General features: G+C 43.8%; 1 protein-coding gene across 7 annotated transcripts in view; it reads right to left on the bottom strand.

The window, feature by feature from the left end:
* COBL (cordon-bleu WH2 repeat protein) overlaps positions 1–27693 on the bottom strand; it is a 288379-nt gene that overhangs the window by 153147 nt on the left and 107539 nt on the right. For 2 of the 7 annotated variants that reach the window (XM_036918801.2, XM_036918806.2), the window contains exons 2-7: positions 27369–27572; positions 16213–16423; positions 14201–14429; positions 12071–12115; positions 8104–8201; positions 3673–3747 (exon numbers count right to left, since the gene is read on the bottom strand). In XM_036918801.2, coding sequence (XP_036774696.2) covers positions 3673–3747; positions 8104–8201; positions 12071–12115; positions 14201–14429; positions 16213–16423; positions 27369–27572 — 862 coding nt within the window. The remainder of the gene's footprint in view (positions 1–3672; positions 3748–8103; positions 8202–12070; positions 12116–14200; positions 14430–16212; positions 16424–27368; positions 27573–27693) is intronic. The other 5 variants (XM_036918802.2, XM_057505320.1, XM_036918805.2 and 2 more) reach the window with 3 other exon arrangements.

Genomic DNA, 27693 nt, shown 5'->3' with positions numbered 1-27693 from the left:
AAGATATCAATAAATGGAAACACATCCCATGCTCATGGATAGGAAGAATGAATAGTCAAAATGGCCAACCTGCCTAAAGCAATCTACAGATTCAATGCAATTCCTATCAAAATACTAACATCATTCTTCAATAAACTAGAGCAAATTGTTCTAAAATTCATATGGAACCACAAAAGACTCCGAATATCCAAAGCAATCCTGAGAAGGAAGAATAAAGCTGGGGGATTATGGTTCCCAACTTCAACCTCTTCTACAAAGCCACAGTAATCAAGCCAATTTGGTACTGGCACAAGAACAGAACAACAGACCAATGGAACAGACTAGAGAGCCCAGATACAAACCCAAGCATATATGGTCAATTAATCTATGATAAAGGAGCTATTGACATACAGTGGGGAAATAACAGCATCTTCGACAGCTGGTGTTGGCAAAACTGGACAGCTACATGCAAGAGAATGAAACTGGATTATTGTTTAACCCCATACACAAAAGTAAACTCGAAATGGATCAAAGACCTGAATGTAAGTCATGAAACCATAAAACTCTTAGAAGACAATATAAACAAAAATCTACTGAATATAAATATGAGCAACTTCTTCCTGAATTCATCTCCTCAAGCAAGGTAAACAAAAGCAAAAATGAACACATGGGACTACATCAAACTAAAAAGCTTCTGTATGGCAAAGGACACCATCAACAGAACAAAAAGGCATCCTACAGTATGGGAGAATATACTCATAAATGACATATCTGACAAGGGGTTAACATCCAAAATATATGAAGAAATCACACACCTCAACACCCAAAGAGCTAATAACCTAGTTAAAAAATGGGTGGAGAATATGAAAAGACACTTCTCCAAAGAAGAAATTCAGATGGCCAACAGACACATGAGAAGATGCTCCACATCACTAATTATCAGGGAAATGCAAATTAAAACCACAATGGGTTATCACCTCACACCAGTAAGGACGGCCAGCATCGAAAAGACTAAGAACAACAAATGCTGGTGAGGATGCAGAGAAAGGGAAACCCTCCTACACTGCTGGTGGGAATGTAAACTAGTTCAACCATTGTGGAAAGCAATATGGAGGTTCCTCAAAAAACTAAAAATAGAAATACCATTTGACCTGGGAATCCCACTCCTTGGAATTTGCCCAAAGAATACAAGTTCTCAGATTCAAAAAGACATATGCACCCCTATGTTTATCCCAGCACTATTTACAATAGCCAAGATATGGAAGCAATTTAAGTGTTCATCAGTAGATGAATGGATAAAGAAGATGTGGTACATATACACAATGGAATACTATTCAACTATAAGAAGAAAACAAATCCTACCATTTGCAACAACATGGATGGAGCTGGAGGACATTATGCTCAGTGAAATAAGCCAGGTGGAGAAAAACAAGTGCCAAATGATTTCCCTCATTTGTAGAGTATAACGACGATGCAAAAGTGAAGGAACAAAACAGCAGAAGATTCACAGACTCCAAGAAGGGACTAGGGGTTACCAAAGGGGAGGGGCGTGGGAGGGCAGATGCGGAGGGTGGGATAAATGGATTGAAGGGTATTATGTTTAGTACACATGGTGTTGGGGGTCACAGGTAGACGGTGTAGCACAGAGAAGGCAAATAGTTAATCTGTGGCGTCTTACTACACTGATGGACAGTGACTGCAATGGGGTCTGGGGGGGGACTTGATAATATGGGTAAATGTAGTAACCACATTGTTTTTTCATGTGAAACCTTCATAAGAGTGTATATCAATAATACCTTAATAAAAAAAAAGAAAACAGTATATTGGCAAATGTGAGTGAAAACAAGAATATTTCCAATGTCCTGGAAACTTGCCGATGATATGTGAGGTTTAGTACCTCTGACAACCCACCACCGCCCAGAGTCACGCACGATCTTGATGGTCTAAAATGAGACTTGTTGTGGTTGCCATTTTGCACTATTTCACATTATACTGTACACCCCAAGCTAAAGCACAATGCTACCTCTAAATTCTATCTCAACAAAATTTAAGAAAAATGTGGCTGGTTTTGCTGTTTCTTAGCCAGATGAACACGTTAGTAAACTCAGCAGCTGTGAAGTGTGAAATTCAAACTTGACACTACTCATACAATAACAAGAATTAAAAATTTAAAAAAACAGGAGTAACATGAGAAATTGGTCATTTGACTATATTTTAATTATCTAGAAATAATCTGCACAGTCAGTAACCCCATTATACCTAACTATAATACCCCTTTATGTGTCTATAACATCATTAAAAATTTTTTTTGACATATATTATTTGATTTCTACATCTGTTTCTATTGCACTAGTCCCTTTACACATTATTTTTAAAAAGTGCCTATGAGTAATGAGTTAATTATTATTTGATGAATCTTCATAAATTCTTTTTCTTTTACCCACCCAGAAGTCAGTAACTCCAGTGTGACTGAATAGCAAATCCCTTTGCAAGTCAAAAGGCTTCCAAATCTCGTTTACTGACAGACTCGAAAGAGAACATAATCAGGTACAGATAAAAGATTACTCAGAATAATTTTTGATGATAGATCACCATGTGATTAACTAGAAGGACTCCAAAGAACTGAAAGGCATGTCTATACCGGAACTTTCCCAGCTTCATACACTTATTTAGGGAAAATGTTTTCCTCTGGGCTTAAACCAATAAAAATGAAAGGAGTCACAGAATTAATATTGAAGCTTACCTAGTTTTATCAATAAATTATGTTTATTAATGGAAACATGGAATAAACAATAGATTAACTTTTATCTTATTAAGAGATAATGTCTTTTCAAGGAAAATTTAATTTCCATGCTGCACAATTACATATCCACAGCTATAATGTATTTATATTGTTTTTATTTATTTGCAATTGTAATTAGAACTCAATCTAGAAGACTATTTTCCTACTGACAGCTTTATGATCACATGAAATTTTAAAAATCTAATTTAGATATTTTTATTTCATACCACATTTCACTTCAAGTCTTTATGAAAGATTTTTAAGCAAAAAATATATAGTGAGAATAAAATTTCACATGGGGACTGGCATACAAATGTGAAATCATGAAAAAAAAACAAAATTTCTTACTATATAGGAGAGTTTGTCTATGTAATTATTAAAAACTGATGGTAGTGTCAAACTTTTCTAGATATATTTAAGATAACATTTATAAGACAGTATAATTTATTTTCTTTCAAGTACTTAAATTGTGAGGAAACTTTTTACATGCCAACTTTGAAGGCTGAGGACATGGGGAGTTTTAAAGTTCTTTCTAAGGGAAGGTGCAGAATTTAGGAACTTGAAGGTACCGGGCTAGGAAACGGCTGTGTGGCTCCCAAACCATCAGCTGCTCCTGCGATGTATGGAAGTAATTCCAGAAAGCATACATGCGGTTCACCTAACGAAGCCTCCTCCTGATCACCTGACTGGTGCAGAGGGAAACAGAACTTCAAATACCCGACACCTTCCACATGTAGCACGGGAAACTACAAAGGAAGCCACAGGCAACTCTGTGCATCTATTTAAAACAACAACAGCTAAAATAACCTAGAATTTCATTTCCTGGAAGACCCTGCAAAGCAGCGAGAGGTGCCCCCAAGTTAGCGAGAAGCACCTCCGGGGGGGGGGGGGGGGGGTGTGTTAGTACTCACGTTGGAGCCCCTTCCCAACGCTGACTTGGAGGTGTCCTCATCGCTGTTCACCCCTGACAGCCCGATCTGCTCGGCCTAGAACAGAAGCAAGCGCCCATGTCATCTCCAAGTGAGAAAGTAAGTTCAACAAGAGTCGTCCTTGGCAATTTATTAGCACAAAAACTGCCAATTTCGCCATTCTTCAAGGCAGCAGAATCTGCACTAAGCAGTTGTCGTCCACAGACATAGTCATGTCCCTCAGCTTAGGAATCTGAAATCTGTTCTAAAACAGCCCCTGACCAAAGCTCCACTGATCTGATCATCAAAATTTTGAGATCCATGATGCATGGGGATGAATTTTCTTTTTCCCAAAAGCATTTCTTTACCTTCTAAAAGATGCACTGCAAAAACAGTGCTAGGGCTGAGCTGATGGAATTAGTTCAGAAAAATCAATTAGTTAACTAGGATTTCTAAGTTTTACTCAGTTTACTATTGCACTGCTTACTGATTGGGGGCACACAGGTCTTCAGGTGCCTTTGCAAAACTATTGGGTTAGGAGAATAAATAACATAATAAAATGATACAAAAATTCAAGACAAATGCTGGGCATAGAAGCCACAGGGCATAAATATGCAAAGAAGTAAAAAGCTAACTTTTTCAAACAATAAGGCTTCTCTCTCACTTACCAACTTCACATTTCCCTGTATGGCCCCGGAAGATGACTGGTTAGCCAGAGACGGGTAAGATTCCTCAAGGGAGGAACAACCTAAGACAGGCACAGTCGCAGGGGGGCCATCAGGTGAGAAATTGGGGATCAACAGAGGTGAGGCTTAGAACCTCACCCCCCCGTTCTGAGAGAAATCTTCTGCATATGTGGATGTTTTATTGCCCTCGTCTAGCTTGGATTAACACATAGTCTACAGGCACACACCTGATCATCTACATGTGCTCTCTTACAACACTAAACTATGTTTTCTACCTTTATCTTGTATCTACCTACCACTTCAGCATTTTATTAAAAATAATAATAATAAAGAGAGAAATGTGGTATCCACATATAAATCAAGTATAAAAACCAAATGAGTATTCATATTTGAACTGACTGTTTATAGTTCATAATGCATGAGCAAAACCGAAAGTTTCTGTGATGACTGCCCTTGTACTGTTCACTATGTAACTTATTCATTATGTAAGAATTTGTTCTACATGTAAAAACTTGTTTGTTATGCCTCAGAAGATTGGAGACTGACAAAAATTAGGCTTGGGGTGGAATAATGATTGTGCATTGAGCATTGACTCCCCTATACAGAATTTTATTGTCGTTAACAACCATTTGATCAATAAATATGAGAGATGCCCTCACAAAAAAAAAAAAAAAAAAAAAAAAAAAAGAAGGACAGACTTCCAATGGTAAAATAAATTAGTAACCGGGATGTAATGTATAGCATAAGGAATATAGTCAAGATATTGTAACAGCCTGGTAGGGTGATAGCTGGAACCTAGAATTATGTATATAAATGTTCTACCACTGTGTTGTACACTTGAAACTCATGTAATGTAATACTGTGTGTCAACTACCCTTCAATAAAAAATAATTATTAAAAAAAATAAATAAATAAATAAAATAAAATAAAATAAAATAAAATGATACAAAATTATGTTTTAAAAACACTTAAAGTCAAAGTTTAAAGACAAGGGAAGATATTTTGCCCTCACCTAATTCAGGCAAAAACAGTATCCCTTTAAATATATTCTCTACTGAAATTTCACACATACACACACATACACACACACACACACACACACACACACACATTTTTGTTCTTAAAGGAGATATGGTAGAAACATATGTTAGCTTTAAATGCTTTGCTATGTCTCCATTCTTACTGTTTTATTCTCTGAGACATCCGTACACTATCTGGCATCATAGGATTTTAGAAATCATTTAAAAAATCATTTACTCCAAACCACTTATTATTCATGAAGGAAAACTGAGCCCCAGATCAGTCAAGCAATCAATGTACAGCATGAATGAGCTGTAAGAAGCCAGGGGTCTGGAGGTACATTTGACCTCTGGCCATCCCAGCACTGATCAGCAGCACACGGGCTTTTTTTTTCACCTACGAAATGAAGTTGTTAAGACCCCTTTCACCAAGTGTCTAGAAGATTAAATGAGGTTGCATTTAGCACAGCATCTCAAACCACAAATGGAGCAAGAAACAAGGTATGGAGAAGCTAATGCCAAAAACAACAAATACTCCAATGAGGACATGACAGAATAAGGCAAGTCAGAGCAAAATACAGTAAGATCAATGGCAGGAAAAGTGAGGTACAGGAGAAAGGAAAATTGTTCCAGCCAGTCCCAGACAGAAAATACAGGATAGAAAGAAAAGCCCAATACCACAGGGCCAGCTTCACTACCATGGCGCCCGCACAGACGTCCATCGCTGCAGGTCTCCTGCCAAACACTGGAAGCCAAGCCAGCTGCTGACCCCAGTGCACTGGGCTACCTTACTTTGCCCAACACAAAAACATTTCCAGATTTTTTTTTACTGGCTTTGCTGGCAGCTTCATTTCTCAAAAGGAGGAAGACACAAGAAGGCCTCTTGAATCTGGGTTTTACTGTGAGCTGGTATTGTGAGGACCACATCACTGGTGAACATGGTCCCAGCAGACTCACCTGAGACAATTCTGAAAAAATACTCATCATGTATAGAGTGAAGGGAAATCCAAATGCACTACTCTTGAGTCTGTAATTCCAAGTAATCCTGACAGGAAAGGCAGAACAGGGAGGGGTAAGGGAGGCCCCAAAATCTTCAGTAAAGAGATATAAGCTGAGTACAGATTTTCAAAGAACATACAGAAACCTGAGAAAGCAAGGATCACAAAACCATAATCCAAGCATCATTTCTGATTCATAAAAAAATGAGACAAGGTGCGGGAACCTCAGAAAGCCAGCGAGCTCCTCTACGAGGGGGGCCTCATGAACACCATCTGGGCCTCAGCTCCACCAGCATCCCTGTCACCTCACCTCTGTGCTTTGCAGCCGACTGAACTGGGCTTTAACCCTGGAAACCTGAGCAAGTTTCTCTATTCTGACACCAGAGACGCCAGAGGGCCAGGAAGTGAGATGGAAGGCCAGGTGCACGGACTCACCAATCTATGCAATGGGATGGGGGGATGGAGGGGGGCCTTCACCCTTCCTTGGGCTTCTTTTAAATCAGTACAGCTGGTGGGCACTTCTGCTCAGCTGACTGCATTCTAGCCTAGCAGTCACCAGAACAGCTGTGTCTTTCCCCATCCCATTTATCAGTAAGGAGAAGACACCAGAGAGCAGCAAAACATGCCCTTGAAACAAATGTAATAGGGATAAGGAGCATTTTCCTTGTCTTGGTAGTTAGAAAACATTAAGTTTTGAGAATTCCATGACTGTAAATATCTTCATTTTTACTGTCTATACTCTGACTTCATTCTGTAACACTGTATCCAGAATACGACTTGAAGATGTATTTAATAAAAACCAACAAGACCAATAAAATTAATATCATGCATGCAGCATACTCCCAAATCACACAGGAGGGCCAAAGAACAAGCATAATTTTCTAGCAACTGGCCCTGTTCAACAATGGATACTCTCCTCTATAAAGTGGCGAGGAACAGCTTTTCAAGGCTTCATGCTAAACAAATTCTGAAACTTCAAGTCACCTGTATGGTAAACAGATACCAAGTGAACTTACTGTACCATGATTCAGCCATTCATCAATGCAAAGCTTATTTCCTGGGCTACAATCACATGCCAGCTATATGTCCCAGCACAGAAGGGCATAGTTTTATGTTCTGATAGTCAATAAAACACCATTTGTGGATAAAGTGAACGTTCCTGTGGCCAGGATTCTCACCTGGCCCTGGTTGGCTAGCTCACTACACTTGTGTGGGCAGTACATCATTACTGACTCTATATGAAGAGCCCCGCCCCGTACTCCAGGCAACATGGTGTCATGGCTGTAAGGCTACAGGAGAGCAGAGCAGAGGCTGTAGAGGTGGCAGCACTGAGGACAGAGACTGAGACGGCTGCGCGGGTAGAGAAGTCCAGAGGCAGAGACCAACTGCTGCATGCAGACTTGCTCTGTGTGGATGGGATTCTAGTGATTGGCCTGCCACTGTGGGAATAAAGTTGGGTATAACCTTTTCACCCCAAGAATGTTCTACTGTCATTTCTTTGGTCACATTGAATCCATAGTGAACTTGCCTGGGGCTGAAACCCATTGGCAAGACACCGCCTCTAAGGTACCTGCTTAGGAATCCTGAGCCAGCCATCTGAGTGCACCTTTTTACCTAAAGGAATTAATGCTCCTCAATATATTTAGAAAAATCCCAAGATAGGTTGACTACAAACATCCCAAGGAACTATTTTTACAGGATACAGAATCATATATGTATTTAATCCATTACCTTACTATTGCTTCTTTTATTAGCTCTGAAAAATCCCAGAAATTTTTTCTTCTCTTTATCTGTCTCCTCATTGCCAAGTGATGATTTTCTAAAGGTTTCTGGGAAAAGAAAAAAAAAGTGAGTTATTTGTCAGCATATGAAACAAGAGATAAAACACTTTATTTTAAAAATCCCTACAAATGAATCATCTCTTAAACTTCATTTTAGTTCTCTCAAGAAAGTAAAACTATCAACTATTTCTTTCAGAGCATTTCAACTTGCCTCAAGCCTCCCGTTCTGGTTATGAAATCACTAAAGGTTTTGACAATCTTTAGTGATAATGGTGGCATCCTTCTCTGGGTGTGCTTATCTATACCCTGTGTGAGAATGAAAATAAACCAAAGAATTCTAGGGTAGTACTGCCCAATAGAAAATAAGGTGACCCACACATGTAATTTTACATTCTCTAGTAGCCACATCAGAAAGAACTGGTGAAATTAATTTTAATAATGTGTTTCACTTAATTCAACATATCTAAAGTATTACCACTCCATTACATAACCAATTTAAAATTATTAATGAGACATTGTACATTGATATGGTACACATTTGTGTCGGTACGAAATCTTTGCAATGCAGTATGCATGTCACACATGCATCCCAGCTTGGACTTGCCACACTGCAAGCACCCAGTAGCCACATGTGGCTCGTGATCAGCATACCGGAGAGCACAGCTCTAAGGACTGTGACACCCATGCAAAACACCTGCTTTAAGAACTACGAGTGGGGTAAAAATGCTAGCTAAATAACATAAGTTAACAGCCTTTCTGCTTGAGGAATCACACTCACTTCTAGAACCTAGAAACACAGCAATGGTTTAACCAGGAAGGATTTGAAATCATCACACCAGATCTTTAAGGACCCATGTTTCCAGACTGCCGTTCCTCTGCTTCAGCCAGAATGTTTTCCTCTTATTAATACTTTAGTGGGGCCCACGTTTTTCTTCTATTGTTTTTCTAATATTGAGCTCTAGATCTCAAACTTTTCCCTCTTGGTGTTTAACTTCATTGGGATTTTAGAGGTAGAAGAGGGCCTCTCATGTCCCAGACAGGGCACCAAAACCTGGACTTGTCAGGCAGCTGACAGAGGGATGCGGCTCTGGGAGTGAAGAGGAGCTAGCTGCATCACACCCCTAGGAACCCAGGCCCCTCCAGACCCAGAGAGCAGCAATGCAGCCCAGCGTCCTGCATTCACTAAGTCGCCAGATGCTTAAGCTGCAGGGACCACGCTTGAGAACTGGCAGAGTACTGGTCACGAGCGCCAAGGTGTGGGCATGCTTAGGCAAACTGCTCCACCACCCGCACCTCAGTTTCCTCATCTGCCAACTGGGGATGAATCAGATGACTGCCTGACACATTATTAAAATGACTGACTGCCATGATTCACTGATTTGCTGACACTGCCAAGGTCACTACTGGCCTCTGTCACTAGCTCATTCAGCTCATCTCTGAAGCACACAGATACGGAAGGAGGAGGAAAACTTAGGTGTTCCTGTAGGATTCGAAACATGAATTTCCCCACACCACTGCCAACTGCTGGAGAGCCAGATGTCACCCCACTGGTTCAAAAATCCAGACTGGTATTTTACAAACTCTGCCACCAAATCCTCAACCCAAACAGGGAAATATTGGTTAACTTACTTACCTGCTGACATAGAATTTCCTATGCCAGTTAGAGGACAGGCATGCAAGTCAGGCCATTAGTAAATATGTGTTAATACTAATACCCCACAAAGCAAAGAGCAAGCACATGTGCCCCTTAAATCATCCTGTAAGTGGCAAAGGCTCAGATTTTAGCCATGAGGCTGGGGCTCTCAGTAACAGGTAGGTGGTTCCAACTGAGGTGACCAGTGGCATCCAGGTCAACCAATATCCCAACCAGCAAGCAAAATGGCTTCAGTCATGAGGCATGCGTCCATGTGTGCACATACATGGACAGATTTCACATTTAATCTCCTCAAAATCCTCACCAGGCACACAGCTGTAAAGGGTTATCAATACTACATGACAGAGTACAACTACCTGTATAGCACAGTATGCATTAATACATGTGTTTATAACCTAGGGTGTTTCTAGAACTAAGTGGCATATGACATGAGCAGAGTAAAGTGCATGACATTATAGTACCCAGCAGATGGACAGGAGAGCACATTAGTGGCACACAGGCTATTACATCAGCCACAAAAACCACACAGTGGACAGAAAGATGCTACCAAGTTGAGCCTCTTTTTTCTCTCCATGACAGTGACAGAGGCTGGTCACCACCCCACAGGGCTGAAGGCTCAGACATCCTGGCTGCCTCACAGTGGTCCAAGAGGTAGTCTCTCACATGGCCAGAGGCTGTGGCTGTTTGGAGGCCACAGGGACCCAGGATGCAGCCCTGAGCTGGGCCCAAAGCAGATGGTTATTTTTTAGAGGTGCAGATTGAGATGAGCCTCCTGTGAGACCTCTGTGACAGAAGGGTTGCTTGAGAGCGGAACAAGGGCTCTTGATTTTCCCTACAGTGTCTGCATCAGCGAATATTTGCATGGGGTGCCCTGTTACAGTCAGCATGGTATCTGACAGCTGATGCAGCCAGGCCTGGAGAATGTGCACATAGACCTAGAATCCATGGTTCCAAATGCATGACAATTGAGCATGCAATTTACTTTGCTTCAGTCTACTCTAATTTACTAAAACTTAAATATCAACAAAAGATATGGGGAGGTTGTGCCTAACCCATAAGAAAGCACATAGTGTTCTGAAGCACTAAAATGGCTTGGGAAGTGGGAAGATGCAGAGAATGAGGGAGCTCATCAGAGAGAAGCTAGTCTAAACCGTTCACTCTTCCTGACGGTAAAACTGGACGTCAGAGCTGTTCAGTGGCCAGAACGGTCACCACACAAGTAAACACGAGAGGAGAAGCAGGTCTACATTCTAAGGTGTGGCACGGGCATTCTCATAATGCCAAGGTTCTAGGTGCCTGTCCCCATCACCAGACCGTGTGATGCAGGTATCTTTGATTTGCCATCTCAACTACTCTGCCCACACCCCCAAATCAAGTCAACCCGAGTGGACAGAACCTTCACCTCTGAGTTTTCGGCTCAAAACAATCCTCCATTCATGGTGCTTCTTAAAAGGGAATCGTGTTTGTACTACCCCTTCCTGTATACAGAGCACAGATGAGGCCTGGCCACTGCCAGACACGACACCCACAGGCTGTGGTTCCAGACCAATGCTGAGTTTTCTTCTGTTCAATTTTTTTTCTAGACATAAAATCTATTAAACACTTTAGCAAATATGGACAAAAGTTTATGTACAATATAAATATTCATTGGGATTTTAATAAACTTTTTGGATAGTGTATTAATCCAAAAAGTCAACATAAATCTCAACATATGTGTGTACATGTCTACATATATGTATGCATGTATGTAAATGCATGTGTGTGTATATATGTAAAATTTATAAGAACAGATGTGTCAGAATAAAAGCAAAATCCACCTGCATTTATGAGAGGAAGGACTTGATTTTAAAACCGCTACTGCCCCAAGTTCTGCAGCAGCAGGTGGACCTTGAGGGCAGGTGAGCATAGGTTAAGCACAGGTAAGCGCAGGTAGAAGGAAGCAGGGCCTCCTCTGCAGGAACCACTTCTGCTCTGCCCTGAAATTGTGTTCAGAAAGGACCTGTTTTCTACAGCAGCCTCCTTCACTTCTCACCAGTGAGAACACACAGTCAGTCCTCCACAAGGAACACTGTTCTCTTAGCCAGCCAGGGTCTTAGGACACCAAACCACAGCTCATTTCAGGCAGCAAAAGGCCCCCAGAGGAGCCACAAGTCACACCTGCATCCCCTCAGGTCCTGCACATACAGGTCAGTACCATGCATCGGCCCAGCCCAGAGCCATGCACAGTGTAGCCTGGCGGGGAGGCACTCCGGGCTCACTGTACCTCCGTAGCTCAGGGAAGGCTCCGACTGAGTTTTGGTCAGAAGAACTGGAAAAGGCAGCAGAGAGAATGACGGCCAGTGTCCACATCTGCAGCAGTACCTACAAGGGCACCCCTACACCCACTTTGGGGTCTGTCTGTGCTGTGCAGAAGGCCAAAGCCAAGTGTAAAGAGGGCCTCATGCCTGGCCTGACCTCCCACCCACAGGGGCCAGGCTGCAAAGCGCCTCTGTGGCAGCAGGTGGCAGCAAAACCTCAGGTCTTCCAAGCTGCTGCTGCCAGGGCCACAGCAGGGGACCACGCGCCTCCTGCAGGTGGCCCCGCCCGCCTGCTCTCAAGCAGCTGCTGGCTGGGGAGGGAGGGAGACAGCCCAAGAGGGGCAATGGAAGGGGATCCCCAAGACGTTCTCCAGAATGGTCTTTTTTCCCAAATACTTAACTGCCAGTGAGGTGGGATGGAGGAGTGTGGCAGGATGGTAAACACATTTTCAAGGCCAGCAGGGCACACAGAACAGTATGGTCCAGATGAGAGGGATGGCCACCAGGCTAAGCAGCTCCCATCATGCCGGGTGTTACTCCTTTATTTTCTGGGGAGACTGCTAGGGTCCCGTGAAGGGTGTCTGAGGCAATAGAGGGGGACTCCGGGGTCTGGGTGCAGCTCTTTCCCAGGGCAGAGGTGTTTCCAGATCCGAATGGCCAGGCTGGCCGTGCCCATGTGCCCTGGTCTGCTTGGGTATTAAAATGGATCAACAGACTTATGGAGGTCTCCCCGCAGCACACCAGAGCTCTGTGTCCCAGAAGACCATGGGTGTGCTGGGCTCCACTCCTTCGAGCAGAGGCTGGTTTTATATGACTTTTCCTAGATCACAGGTTCTATGTCTACCTTTCAAGATATATCTGACAATGGACATATAACAGAAGTACTTGTTACGGAAGATTTTTTATTCCACATACTTAAATATGGGACAATTTTTCTTTTCTTTTTTTGTCTCTGTTTTCAGAGAGTCACAGACACCAAATTTATATAGGGCCGCTATAACCAGATAGACATGCCTATTACATCCAGGCCCGGGGAGCAGATGCTGAGAATCGTCTTGTCTTGAGTTTTAAAAAAGATATTGGATATAAAACAAGTCACATTACTCTTACATGTCTAAACACTATTTCTGAAAGAATAATGTATGTATGTTATACTCTTTTGAGCTAAATGAAACCCTTTCTTCAATGTTAAATGCCATTCAGGAGGAGATTTGTGGTGGAGGGGAGGTTCCATTATGATCGAGTTCACAGTAGATTTGGTAATAAGAAAAAACAAGATTTGGGGGGAGAATTTGAAATAAACTGTAGAAAATCATGAAAAAAATTGAATATGTATGTATTTTAAAAGCTCCACCTATTCAGTATTTGTGGAATAAATAAAAAGGCAACAGATATACCTCATTAAAATAAGATATTTTTACGGAGTCTATCGTAATAGTTTTAAGGTTAAGGAATTTTTTTTTTTTTTTTGGTCCAACAGGTGCTTAAATATAGTCTGCCCTTTGTGTCTATCAGGGAAACCTGGTCACACATTGCACCAGTCTTTGTACCAGCATCGCCTCTTGCCTCTCGCCAGTGGCTCTGTGATCTCGGGCCAATTAGCCAATTTACTTCTAGAATTGACACAGAAGAACTAAGGTGGCATCAGAAGTTGTCTTAGGGACTCATCTCAAAAATTGGGCAACTCATCTCAAAAACTGGGTAATTTGGGCAGTTTTCTGGAATAGCTACATGTGGTTTAGCCCCTAGTTTTGGACATGAGCAACAACGGAGACCTGGGAGCAGCTAATGGCAGCTGAGAGAAAATCCAGAAGAGTATGGTCTCTGTGTGGCTACCAAGGGATTCTATGGGAGGGCGTCTTATCTCAAAAGCTCACAGGAGAGGACGGGCAAGAGGCATAATTACAATCAAGGGGACCAAGAACAAGCCACATTAATTTTCTGCCCACTTCAACTCAGTTTGGATGAAACTCAAGTGCCCTGACCAGCATCTCCGCCTCTCCCAGGCACTCCAGCCCTGCACAGAGTGCTAACAGGGTGCGCTCCCTGTCTGTGCTCTCACATAGCAGCAAGGGAAAGCCCCAAGGTAGCCTCACCTCTTTTATTGTCCCACGCATAGAGCTCCTTTATCCCCAGCTCGTTCAGGGACTTGGAGAGCTCCAGCTCCTCCCCGGCAGTGTTGTCCCTCAGCAGTACCACGTGCTCTGGGCTGACTTCACACTTTGCACAGATGACTGGGAGAATATTTCGGAGTGGCACCTCGGGGCTCACACGCACAACAGCCTTTTGTGTTCGCAGGTAATTCACGACCAAACGTACAGATTTCTGGAAGAACACACCAGGCAAAAGAATTCTGTAAGTACATCTTCCTACAATGGGTTCAACTTCTGTCTTTATATTAGAACCGAGTGCCAAGATTTTTAGCCCAAGTCTTCCAAAATTCAGTGGATTGTGGGGGAAGATGGCATACTGAATAGCGAACATTAGAAGCTCTTTTACTAATGAACTGCTAACAACCCAATGAAAGGGACACTCCTGAGGGTCTCAATTTAAAATCTAATACATACACTGGCTTCCAAGGACTCCAAAAGGCCTGAACTCAAGGTATGTACATTAATTTTCCAAAGGAACATAGTTAGGAAGTATTATGAAAAATTCAATTTAAAGAAAAACTCTTACCAAACAGGACATCAAATTTTTGTTTAAGAAGCCAAAATACCCACAGCAATAAATTAGTATCTATGTAAATATATAGTGTGTATACATGTCTGTGTACCATACATATATGTATTCAATACAAAATACAACAGACATATACAGTAGACATATAATAATAGACATTGTATTCTGAGTACAGCTGATTCTAAATGTCTACAGATAAAGTGCCCCCCCCAATTAATATGCCAAAGTTTCATGCAGTCAACTTTATTTATATGGTCTTCACTAATCACCCGTATTGTGAAGATCCTAGACACAGTAAATGTGCACTGAATCAAAGACCGGCCGAGGGAGAACTCACTCTCTTCTCCAGTCTGACTGCCAGAGTTTGATAAATCCTAGGAGAAAAATGGAACCGCAGATCCTTTTCCATGCTTCTCAAACCAGAATCATGCATGACCCTGGGCTCACCTACCCCTGGGGTTCACACCTGAGGATCAGGAATTTGAGAAAAGACATGGACTAAAAAAAGGGCTTTATTCTCCTGAATAATGATTTTACTTGAAGAATTAGGGAAATCTCAAATAGACTATAGATGGCAGCAGTTAAAATTTATTAACTACTTAACCCTAGAAATTTATAGGAGGTTAATCACTGTTGGCCAAATTGCCATTTTTTAAAGCAGGAAAATTTTGTAGCTATCTTAAGAGTCTGAAAGAATGAATAGCCAAAAGATTTACTTGGAGCTAAAAAGGCTTATTTTTTAAAAGTACAAAAAGCAGCTGGAACTCATTTTAATCAATAATCAGAAGGCTGAAATAAATCTATGTATAAGATATTCTCTAATGGCAATGAGTATTCCTAAGATCAGTCTCCCAAAAGGGAAATTCCCTTTTCCTGCTCTCCTTAGGAAGATGTTCAAATCTTCAACTCATCTTGGACAGGGAGACCTCCAGACCTGAACAGGAACCTCTAGAACTAGTCCAATAAGGCAGCCACTGGCTACTTGTGGTAATACAAATTTAAATTGATTAAAATTAGTAATATTACAAGTTCACTGTTTCACTCACTCTAGCTGCACTTCACATGCTCAATAGCTGCAAGTGGCCAGTAGCTACTGGAAAGTGCTGAATGAAAGACCATTTCCATCTTTCCAAAAAGCTCTAATGGGTAGCTCTGCCCTTGATTATTCCTCTTCTATAATTTCCAAAGAGCAATGTTACAACCATGAATACTATTAAATTCTATAAACTTCCACCTCCTGAAAATAAAATGAACTCAGTTTAGCACTTAACTTTGTCTAACACGGACACAGAAACTTCAGCCACAGCTGTCTGCATGTGCTGGTCAGGTAAGGGGCTGCCCAGCTACCACCTCAGCACTGCCAGGATCCGCAGCCAAGGTGTCAGCGTGTGCCCTGAGACGACCAAGGGTCCTCCGTCCTACTAACCTCAGGTGCCTTAGGCGGGCCGGGCTTAACTTTCTCTTCACAAACTTTTTCTTTCAGGAACACAGTATGCACATTCAGGGTCCCAACTAATGTACTTGGCTTAAAACTCAAAGGCTGTTGGGTTTCCAAAGACCGGATCTCAAGGGCATGGTGTGATGGATTCAGGTGGTTCTGAAGGCAGAGTTCAACCAGAAGGTCCATCATTGCACGGCTGGAAAAGGGAAAGAGCTCATGGTTATTAGGAATGTCTGTACCTCCCTTCTGTCTCACTGAATAAGGGTGGGACAGACAAACCGCTGGATGAGTGAGAAGCTGGCTGTGCTTATGAGGAACGACAGCAGCTGCTCATTAATCCCTTATGCATGATTGTACAGCTTAACATTTTCATTCCTAATAAGCTAATCTACTAAAAGAACAAGCAGCAGATCAGAATCAGAACAGCTGGGAAAATTGTTATATTTTATACATAAATCCATGGGTATATTGACTTGAATCCCAGAAGGTCAGTGAGCACAAATAGTATTACTCAGGACTATATTTCATACTCTTAAATATAATGTATCTTTAAAAAAAAGATCTTTAAAAAAAACAATTTTAAGTTGAAGATGATAGGCTTCTTTTTAGCTTAAAAAAAAACTATGCTTTTTAAAAGACAAACACCTGAGAATATTATCTTTTGGGAATATCAAAAATTTCATAATGTCCTTCACCACAGGAAACAATTCAGATCATCTCAAAGAAAGGAAAACTTCACTTCCATCTGTTGTATTTGTCTGGCAGAATGATTTTATGTTTAAAGCTGACCTCTTCTCCTAATTTCCCAGGCAGCATAGCACAACCTCCCCTGAAACCACAAGTCCTTTCTGCTGATCTCATTCTTAATCAGCAACTGGCGAGGCCATTTACTGCAGGACATAGTCAGCCAGGTGTGGGGTGATCCAGGCGTATGCAGACTGGGACTCACAGCGCTTCTGCAGACAGGTGCTCCCCACTGCCAGGCGACCACCCATCCCTCACCCCGAGGGCTGAACTGCCAGTGAGCAGTGAGACCTCAGGCAGAGCCCCAGCCTGAGAGAATCCCCAGATTGCAGGTTCCTCACTCAGCTGCTCCAAGTGGAGAAAATCAAAATGCTGTGATTGAAACAAAGCGACATTTCAAAGCCAAAGCCATCCCAAGACATTCACTCCCACCTGCGGTGCAGTGATTACCCAGCAGCACTGAGAGGGATGGGGTCTACAGGGGCAGGGGGGCAGGATACCCTGGAATCACCTGTGAAGTCAGGAGCCACTGACGAGGCACTGGGGGGACAGGGCTACCCCAACAAGTGCCACAATGGCCTCACTGTGCTGGCTTAGAATACTGAGAACTCTGATTCCTTCAGCTCCGGGATAAAAATCATCTTTATCTCCACGACGAGCTTAAGGCGACAGTGCAGGGAGAGACACCACCAAATCTTTCAAGACATGAAGACGGCCCACTGAGCGCTCAGTACAGAAACCAGACTCCTAACAACACTGACCAACCACAGCTTCCTTGGTACCAGCCGCCGTGTACCCACAACCACCCATCATATCATTCCTCTCGTCCTCACCAAGGCTGAGAGGTGGCGACGGCAGCTCCGGGGCTTCCATGAAGAGATACAGCTGGTGGGCCGCTGGTCCGCCTGCGGCTGTCACTCCCCCTCAGCCCCACCCTCCCTCTGCTGCCCCCAAGTGAACCAACACAAACTGTCTAACAAATACCAAAACTCAGATCACCGAGACACCAGGCTCCTGGGGGTGCCTGCTGCCAGTTTAAACCAGTAGCTGGTAGGCAGGTTGGAAACACTGAAGTAAGTGTTAGGAGAGGGAGCAGCGAGCTCTGGGGATGGATTTTCCTCCAATACACAGAGTGAACTCGTGTTTCCGTCACAGAAGCCAGCACTTCATTGAATGTACTAGCATGGCACTGACATAGTATTTATTTCCTCTCCTAATAAATACCTGGGTGTCCGAATCTCTATCTTGCATGGAATGGACTTCCTCCACAATTGGCTGGTAATACTCAACAAAACTGGCCTGCACTCTCCCATGACTCTAATGCAGGACACGGCTCTTCCCAGGGCCCGACGACAAAGCTGCAGAGACACTTTTCACAGTTGAGGATGGAAGGAGTTTCTTGACCACAGGTTTGGAGGGGTGAGGCAAGAAGGAAAGAGTTCCCAAGCTGAAAAATCCATACACTGGAGGCCTACCTCCTCAAATTCACATACATTTGAGGAAGGAGAGGCAAGACATAAAAATAAAACACAGTGAAGACATGATAATAAAACTAAACACCAGAGGCCAGAACACTGTATGTGCTGTCTGAGGAGCACAGAGCCTTCACCGATTCGACCTGGGCGAGCAAACTGGACACCATCCACCCTAGCAGCCGAACCCCAGCAGGACAGAGGGTGTCTCCAGGGAAGTGAGGAGGTTTGGGGGGACAGCTCAGGCTTTGATAGGGTCCTGCTCTCTGTTGGGCCACCTCTGACTCTCAGATGGACACAGCGTCCCAATGAAGACTTACCCTGGGCTACATTTAAGAAGCTGCACAGGCCCAAACTGGAAGATCTGGGGACAAAATCATCTCATCTCATCTCATGTTTCCTGCAGGGTCTGCCGCTTTGTGTGGGTCACACCAGACCCTTTCCAACATGATCTCATTTACTGCTTTCTCCCTACATGGTTTTCAGGGTTATGTCCTCACAGAATGAGGTGTGAGTGGGTGGCCTTTTGCCACTTTTTGCCACACCATTTAATCTGTATTGGCTGGCATTCTAAAACACTGGAGCCCAAACAGTAAGGCTCCTTTGATGCTACTGGGGAATCCGCCCAGGTAGAGAATGGACACCCACAGGAGTGGTACCCAGCGCAGGGCACAGTGGTACTGCTTGGCCCTGGGGGTCCTTACAGATTCACCAGACCTCAGCCTGCACAGGGTTAATGGCTTCTCTAACTGGGCGTCAGTGTGGAGAAAATTTTCTAACAATGTGGAGCCATTTTCTAACAATGGCTTCTCTAACTGCACGGGTTCTTAGCAGGTCCAAGTGCCACTGAGCCACAGGAAGAACCTCCGGCAACTGGCATAGGCTGCCTGGTTACTCCTACCCATTGCCATCATCCTGAACCTGCCCTGCCCTCCTCCCAGCTACCCTAGATCCCCAGCTTTGCACATGCAGCCACCAGAGGAGGGGCTGGGCACCGGCCCCCGGCAGCAGCATGGAGAAGGGAACGGAGAGGCAGCGGCCCCGGAAGGAGTCCTGGCACACCGCCCAGCACTTCTGAGACCTGCCTTGGTTTCCTCATCAGTGAGGGCATAAACATGGTGTCCACCTGTTAAAGAGTCTTAAATGAATCGCTCACTTCATAGTGCACTGAGCACAGTGCCAGGCATGTGGTAAGTGTGCTGTATTTGCTGAATAAATGAGTTAATCTGTTCCTGCTTTTTCTCTTTAGGATTCTATGCAGTGATTCCTTTCACCTGGCTCAGAGCAGAGCATCCCATCTGTCTGTGGCTGAACTAGCCTGGTCTCAGCGAATATGAAGATATACCAAGATTCTTTTTAATTAGCATCTTTGACACATTGCAGAATAAAAGTTTCCACCATCTGACAAAGAGGGAACTTAAGGCAATCAGACACCCTCAGAATGCTAAATGAAAAGTCAAGTGTACGGAAGCTGATTAGACCATCAGTGCTAAGGACCCAGAGCACACCTCCTCAGTCCCAGCAGTCACCCCCCATATGAACACTGCCATTGACAGAACTGTATCCCCCAAGTTCATGTTGAACCCCAACCCCCAATGTCACTGTATCTGGAGATGGGGCCTCCAAGAATGCAATTTGGGTTAAATGTCATGAAGGTGGGCACCAATCTGATAGGATTAGTGTCCTTACAAGGAGAGACACCAGAGAGCTTGCTCTCTCTGCACACCCATGAAGCAGAGGTCATGTGAGTACACAGGGATGGTGGCTGCCTACAGGCCAGGAAGAGACCTCCGTGTGAGATTCACCCACTAGCACCTCATCTTGGGCTTTCAGCCTCCAGAACTGTGGGAATTATCCCTGTTCCAGCTGCCCAGGCTGGGTATTTTAAGGAAGTCTGAGCTAGGTCTCTCAATCACTAACCCCAAATTCAAAGAAAGAGTAAAATATAATGAACAGTAATAAAGAGGACTGCTTAGCCAAAACCACACTACCAGTGGTGGAGGGGGTTCTAGCGCAGATCCCAGGGGCCCCTTTCCCATTGCTCCCCAAAATCTTCTTTCCAACCTCAATATCTGTTCCCCAAATGTCTTCTAAGTGCTCATAACACAGAGGTGAAGCTAATTTTTCAGCATTTGTTGTGGTCTCTATTTTTAAATTTAAAAAGTGAGTAGAATTTTTCTCCTCCTTCTTTAAAGAAATATTATTTTCCAAATGGGTACAGACTTCAAAAAATATTTTTGCACCAGCTTTAAAATAAGTAAGTCATAGGGATTGCAAGGTATACAGTCAGTAATATTGTAATGACTTTGTATGGTGACAGAAGGTAAATACCTTTATCCTGACAAGCATTTTGTAACATATATAAATGTTGAATCACTAGCACACCAAGAACTAATATAATTTTGCATGTCAAATACACTTCAATTTATAAGTTTTGATTAAAAATACACAATTCACAAAAGAAGTTTATACACAAGTCAGTGACATCAGTAGGAAAACCTGTCTTCCTTCACACGTGGTTCTTTTTGAAATCCTGGAGGAGAGTTAGAGCAATGAACAGGAAAGAATGTGCCAATACTCCCATGCTCCCCAAGTGCAGAGGGCACTCAGGGGCCAGACGACAGTGAGCAGGCCGTCTGGGGATCACAGAGTGTGAACATGGATGTCAGAGGCGCCAAGTCCTGTTCCCATACAGCTGGAGCCAAATAATGCATCAGCCTCTCCAGGACAGCACCTCTAAAATGCAAACCAAAGCTGCCTACATCAATCATTCCTACAACCCTCTGTCTTCATGCCATCATGTCAGTGCGACCCTGGGCTCACTTCTGGGGACTGCATGCTCATCCCATCACCCTGACATCCAGCAGAGCCAGTGGCAGTCTCTGAAGCAGGGGTTCTCAAAGTTCAACAGGTATTCAGAAATCTGGGTGGGTGGGTCAAAGCACAGATAGCTGGGCCCCACGCCAGGGCCTCCTGATGAAGGGTCTGGTCTGGAAATTAGCGTTTGTAACAGGTCCCAGGCCATGCCACCTGGGACCACCCTCTGAGAACCCAAGCACCAGTGCTCTGAAGTGGGGCCTGAGTATCTGTGCACTGGCTGGATGAATGGGTCCCTCAACGCCAAGCTTACAAAAGTACACTGAGCTAGCTGCTTCTGGACATGGTACTAAAACAAACACACTTAATTAGCGTGCCTTGTCAAATCTTAAACTGGCTGACCATGGCCCGGTTCCTTGTGCCCCAAACCCTGGGCAAGGCAAACTCCTGTCCAGCCTGGCAGCGACCTGCAGCATCAGGAGGTACGATATGACACAATGTGAGCGGGCCCCTGAGAGGCGGTCTGTACAAGAACATGGTCAGAACACAAAAGCCTGCAATGAGAACGGGTGGCTGAAGGAGCCCAGCACCAGGAACTTGGCTAGCCACAGGCAGGGCTCTGGGTTCAAGGCTGGGGTCATGGGTGAGTATCCAGTCTTAGAGCAGCCCAGGCCCTGGGCCCATAGGTGAGACATGAGGGAACAAGGCAGCAGCCAGTGACTGGGGAAGGGGTGTAGGGGTGTAGGGCTGCATCTCAGGTACAAGTCAGCAGCCCAGTCATCAGAACGAAATACCAAATCTCAGAGAGCCAGCCCCACACTCATAAAACCCAAATGCCTCTTGGGGCCAGGCAGCTGCTGCAGATGCCAATGTGTGACCCTCCGGACAGTCTGGGTTATGCTACCAAGGGGACGAGCCTTCTCTGAAGGCATTCAACTTTGGAAACTGAAAGACAATGCTGGTCAGAGTACCTGACCTGGACAGAGGAGATGTTTTGCCAATGGGTTTCAGCCCCAAGCAACTTCACTCCAGCCTCTGCTCTGCTCTCCTGCAGCTTTGCAGCTGTGCCACCATCCTGCACAGAACACTGGCCAGAGTTCTTATTTTATATAGAGCCATACTAACGTATTGCCCACAAGTGAGCAGTGAGCTAGCCAACCAGGGCCAGGTGAGAATCCTGGCCACAGGAACTGTCATTTTATCCACAGGAGGTGTGCAGAGGCCAGGAGCCTGGCAGATGTCCTGGCCAGATGTGAAGCTGTGAGCGGTTACCTGGACTGGTGTGGACAGGTCGTATCTATGAGGGGTGCATTCTGGTTAGGTTCTCACCCCACTAACTTTGTGTTTTCTGTTAGCTCTACCTCACCATCTTTGACCTATTTCTCAAAGGTCATTTTGCTTCAGAGTTTAAAGCCTCCTGTGTCCGGGTCATGGCCAAAGCAGGCCTTTTTTGTGCTTCTCACGTGTCAGGGGAGTCAATGAGCCCCCTAGGATGCTAGAACACAGCCCAAATATCTGATAATTGATTGTTAGTATTTATTCTAAAAACATACACCAATTTTGTATGTTACTTTCAATATAAAACTATTTTCCCCTATGTTTGAGGAAAATTAATGTTCTGATACACCTGTTCTCTCATGACTTGCCTAGTACCAGAACTTTGTGACCTTGGTGGCATGTGCCACTGTGTTTGAGACCCGTGGAGCTACAGGATGGCTTGCAGGATATCCTTATAAGGACATGCCACCCCAAATGTCCAGGCCCACGTGCCTCCTCCTCCATCTGGGCTCCAGCAGCTCAAACTCCCCACTTCTTAGACAAACGGGTCATTTTGCAAATGCTATTCATTCCCCTCTGCTGCTGGGATGTCCTCCTCCTCCTCGTGCCCCAGTGCCTCAGAAAATCTAGGTGTTCAGTATGTATTTCACTCAATGAAAAAATGATCATTCACACCTTTGTAGTGTATCATTCAGCAGGACTTCCCCTATGTAGGACTGGGTTAGAGTCAAGTCCAAAACAACCTGGCATCCCCTGTGAACCACTGAACGGTGGGTTTGGTAAAGAACACACCACCTTTGCACAGGAGGAGCAAGTCATTTATAATCTACAGTCAGCCCCTTAACCTTGTTGAGTTCCTTGCTGGAAAGAGTTCCATAGAGAAAACACCAGAGAACTTGGAGGCCAATGATCACATTCTTCATGGAATAGGGATTTTGTCTTGTGTCTCTTGGACTTAGCCCAAACAAAGCCTTCAGGAGGCAGAAACTTTGCAGGGAGGTATTCACTAGAAAGTGTGAGTTAGGACTGGATGACCAAACACACTATGTGGGCTAAGCTGTTCAGTGGGGTTCACCTCTAACTAATGTGACAAACAGGGACTCTGAGTCCCTGAAATTTTTTCTAAGATTTTAGGGCAGTGAAAATACTGTTTGAAACTATAATGGTGGATACATGCCGTTATACATTTGTCCAAAGCCACAGAGTGTACCACACAGAGTGAGTCCTATTGTCACTTATAATCCCTGGGTGCAGACATGTCTGTGTATGTTCACTGATCACAGCCAATGCCCCCCTCTGATGGGGATGCTGTTAATGGGGAGGCTGAGAATGTGCAGGGCCAGGGGCCACATGGCAAAGCTCTGTACCTGCAGCTTAACTTCACTGTGAACCTAAAACTGCTCTAAAAAATAGAGTCTTTTAAAAAAAGGTATTCTTCAAACGGAAATGTAAATTAAACTAAACCAAACCAAACCTGACTGTTAGCCAGCTATTTAGACAGCTGTCTTCTGGCCAGCTCCCCAGCCCTGAAGCTGCCCTTTCCCAGGTCACTTCCTTAACTGAGTGCTAGAGAAGAGAAGCTCCAGCCACAGGGCCATGAGCTGACCAGGGGGCGAGGCCAGGCCACGGCCCTTCAGAGCTCATCTGCTCCCTCCACAAAGGGCTTCCCAAAGCCTGGGTGGCCCGGGCGGATGGACAGACCAGGGCTGGGGGCGCTCCCAGCCTGCCTCCCCTTCATCTTGGAACAGGTGGGCTCTCTCTAGAAGGAACATGTTGGTCCAGAGCCTATAGAGTGAGAGCCCTGTGCTGTTTCACAGGGGCCAGGACCCAGACACCCCTGCACAGCTGTTAACAATGTCTACAGTAAAGGGGGTATGATGACTGAAGAGTCAGAAATGCAAGCCTGAATACTAGAGTGGATTTCCTCTCTTCTGCAAAGCAAACACTTACCCCCTTTTTGTCCCGGGTCCCTTGGGTATGAATACCAACTTGGACATGACTAATTATTTACCACATCAGAATGACACAGTGCCAACACTCTGATGCCTGACATAGCTTATGAAGCGCTCTCATGGTGGAGGGTGTTGTCTCTTCAAAGATCTTCTTTACAGGTGCCTCAATTAAAGTGATGGACTTGGAGGCCTCTGGCCAGCAGCCAGGCACAGTGCTTGTGACACCATTCCTATGTGTACGCCAGAGCATTTCCTTATGAATGGCCCAGAACACCGAATCCCATTCTCTTCACCTCTGTAAGAGTAGACTAGACTTCTATTTCAGTTTCTAAATCCAAAGGAAGCTTTAAAAAAGTCATTGCCATATGCAGAATGGAATCATCAGACTCCAATTACTAATGTATTGTCTCATAGAGATGAAAGAATCTTTCCTAGTGAGAAATAGCATGGCTAAGGGGCTGATTATAAATTGTAAACTACCTGCTTACCCTATGAAAAGGTGGGCATGTTCTCTAATAAAACAGAAAAGAAAAGCCACATAGATGAACAACTAGTAGATCTATTTTAAGCAAGGGTCAGGAATTTGACTTCAGCCCACTCTTATATTATTTAAGAGTGTGATACATAAAACCTATTCCCAAAGTGAGAGGCTGCATCAGCAATAGTTATCACACTAGCAATAGTTAACCCAGTTAAGGAAGCCCACAGGATGCTACTCTGACTCACTTAATCCTACAGGCACTGGAGAAGGGATTATAATTTACTAGTAGAAAAGAGTTAAGTATTTTAACAGTCTCTAAGATTATGCCTATTCTTATAGCTATACTGAAAAACTTTGCTGTGATAGCTTCTATTTTGTAAGGGGAAAAAATAAAGATACACTTGGAAGAATGTATTCAGCTTGAAAACATTTTCCAAAACAATATTCTTATTTTTCAAGATGGCAGGCATCTTATCCCTCTGCATGTGTTTGTAAAACTGAACCATGTATGACAGCATGAAGACATGACCCACAGGCCATTTTCTTAAAAAATATACAATTAGTTTTATGGTGGCAATGGTTTCATGGGTGTACACTTGCTTCCAAGCACATCAGATTGCCTATATCAAATATGTACAGTTTTTGTACAGTATTTTAAAACTTCATAAAGGGGTTTTTAAAACAAAAAATGTAACTAGAAATTGGGCCAAAATATAACAATGGTGAGTAAACCACAGCACACTCACTGATAAAGTTCATTCATCTACTCAAGTAGTTTGCAAACCTATAAAATTTGGTATGCTTCTCCAGTTGTACTTAGAACAAGGATGGCTCTGTAAAACAGAGAAACAGAAACTCTTGTTAACTTGGACATCTCTTGCGTGAACCCTGGGAGCTAGCGTAGGGCACTGCCTATGGGCTCCTGTGGACTGTGAAGCTGCAGGCCTGGGTGCCTCCTGCACGGACGGATGTAGGTCCTCACTGCTGAGACGGCCCAGGAGGAGGGCACCCTGTAAGGAGCAAGCCCTGGGACTCCCAAGAGGCACCATTCTGGAAAGAAGTTTGTCATCACCCAGCATAGTCGGAGATTTTATACCCCTGACTCAACAGCTCTGATCCTAGGAGTATGATGTGGCCCACAGCAATGTTCCTCAGATTTTCATTGACATAGTCTTAAAACCAGTTTTAAAACATATTGCACCTTTGCTCATTAAGTCAGCACCTAAAGTTTTCATGATAAAGTTTAAATTGTTGCAAAGGATATAATTTCAGGTAGAATCCAAATAATAATATTTTAAATAAAACTGTTCCACTGCTGTTTTCAATATATCCACGAGACTAAAAACACCCAGAGTGATGATTTCCACTATTATACACTTAGAAGTATTTGAGCAAACTGTTTTTCAAGATTTCTTTTATCATTTCTTGTTCTCCTTGTTTTCCTAGAAATATTGCTCCTATTCACTCATGCCTCAGAATTATACAAATATATCTTATGTTTAAAAGTGTTTATAGTTGATCACTCTATCATACTCTCTCCACAATAAAAACTATATAAACATTTAAATTTAATTTTTTTGTTTCCTGTGATTTTGTGGAAATCTTATTACAGATCAACTCATCAGTAACAACAGGAGTACAAAATTGATCAAACAACACAACCATGATATATTTTGATTAGTATCCATCAAAATTAGAAATTCTATTGATAATAAAAATCTTAACACTATGGATGAAGGAGGTTTTGCCAGTGCTTCAACGTGCCTTTTACAATTGATGTGGGGAAAGTAAGTGGCACCTGACCTTTACCACAGGTACCTTCACAGGCAAAACCATTTTGAGAATGAATTCAGGTGGGAATCTCCAGTATGGAAATTGGTTAAAATTTAAATTTAAAATCCATGGGTCAGAGTTTGCTCCTTAAACTAAGCTTGCGTTGTTATCATTTGTAAAATTCATTACAGATTATCTTTTCACCCCTACAGTAATATGTAAATATATCACATACATGGACATTTGAATGGTTAGTTAATCCAGGAGGCTGCCCTCTGGCTGTATGATTGCAGCAGCAAGAATGCAGTGAGGACTCTGGCAGCTGGTCACCCACCTGAGCTGCACACAGGCCTGTGACCTCCCCTTCCTTTTGAGTCCACTCCACTAACAGAAGGGAGCCGTGCAGTGTCTGCTCTCCTAAGGACTAAGGTGAGCCGTGAGGGAGCCAGTTAGCATGCAGTCACTCCAGGTGAGATGCTGCTGCCTAGGCCCAGATGTACAGCCCCGGCCCCCGGGTCCCACCTGTCACAGCAGGAAGTGCAACACATCTGGTGTGACCCTCTTAGTTCTCCTAGGGATTGCAAACTGGACCACAGTGACCCCTCCCAAAGCACCCGGCCTTACCTCCCATTGACCACGCTCCTCTTCTCCAGCCCACTGGGAAGAACCACGGTGATGGCCACCACACTATTCTGCAGGTTCTCCTTCATGTTGAGCAGGTTCTGCTGAGGGCCAGGGGATGCATCTTGGGGAGGGTTATGTTCACTGTGCACGTTCACGGTGGCAGGCTTTCCAGGAGGAGGGGGAGCACGAGCCTTCATCTTCCTCCTTAAAAAATGACAACAACATGCAAGGGCTTAATGAAGAGGCAGTGTCCAACCACAGGTTACTACAATCACCCACTAACACCCAGCAGCTTGTAAGTACTGCTCCCCATAGGAGTTCAAGA

This window comes from Manis pentadactyla, chromosome 7 (genome assembly GCF_030020395.1).
Source record: "Manis pentadactyla isolate mManPen7 chromosome 7, mManPen7.hap1, whole genome shotgun sequence".
NCBI classification, from domain to species: Eukaryota; Metazoa; Chordata; class Mammalia; order Pholidota; family Manidae; genus Manis; species Manis pentadactyla.
This window is presented reverse-complemented; position numbering and strand designations above follow the sequence as displayed.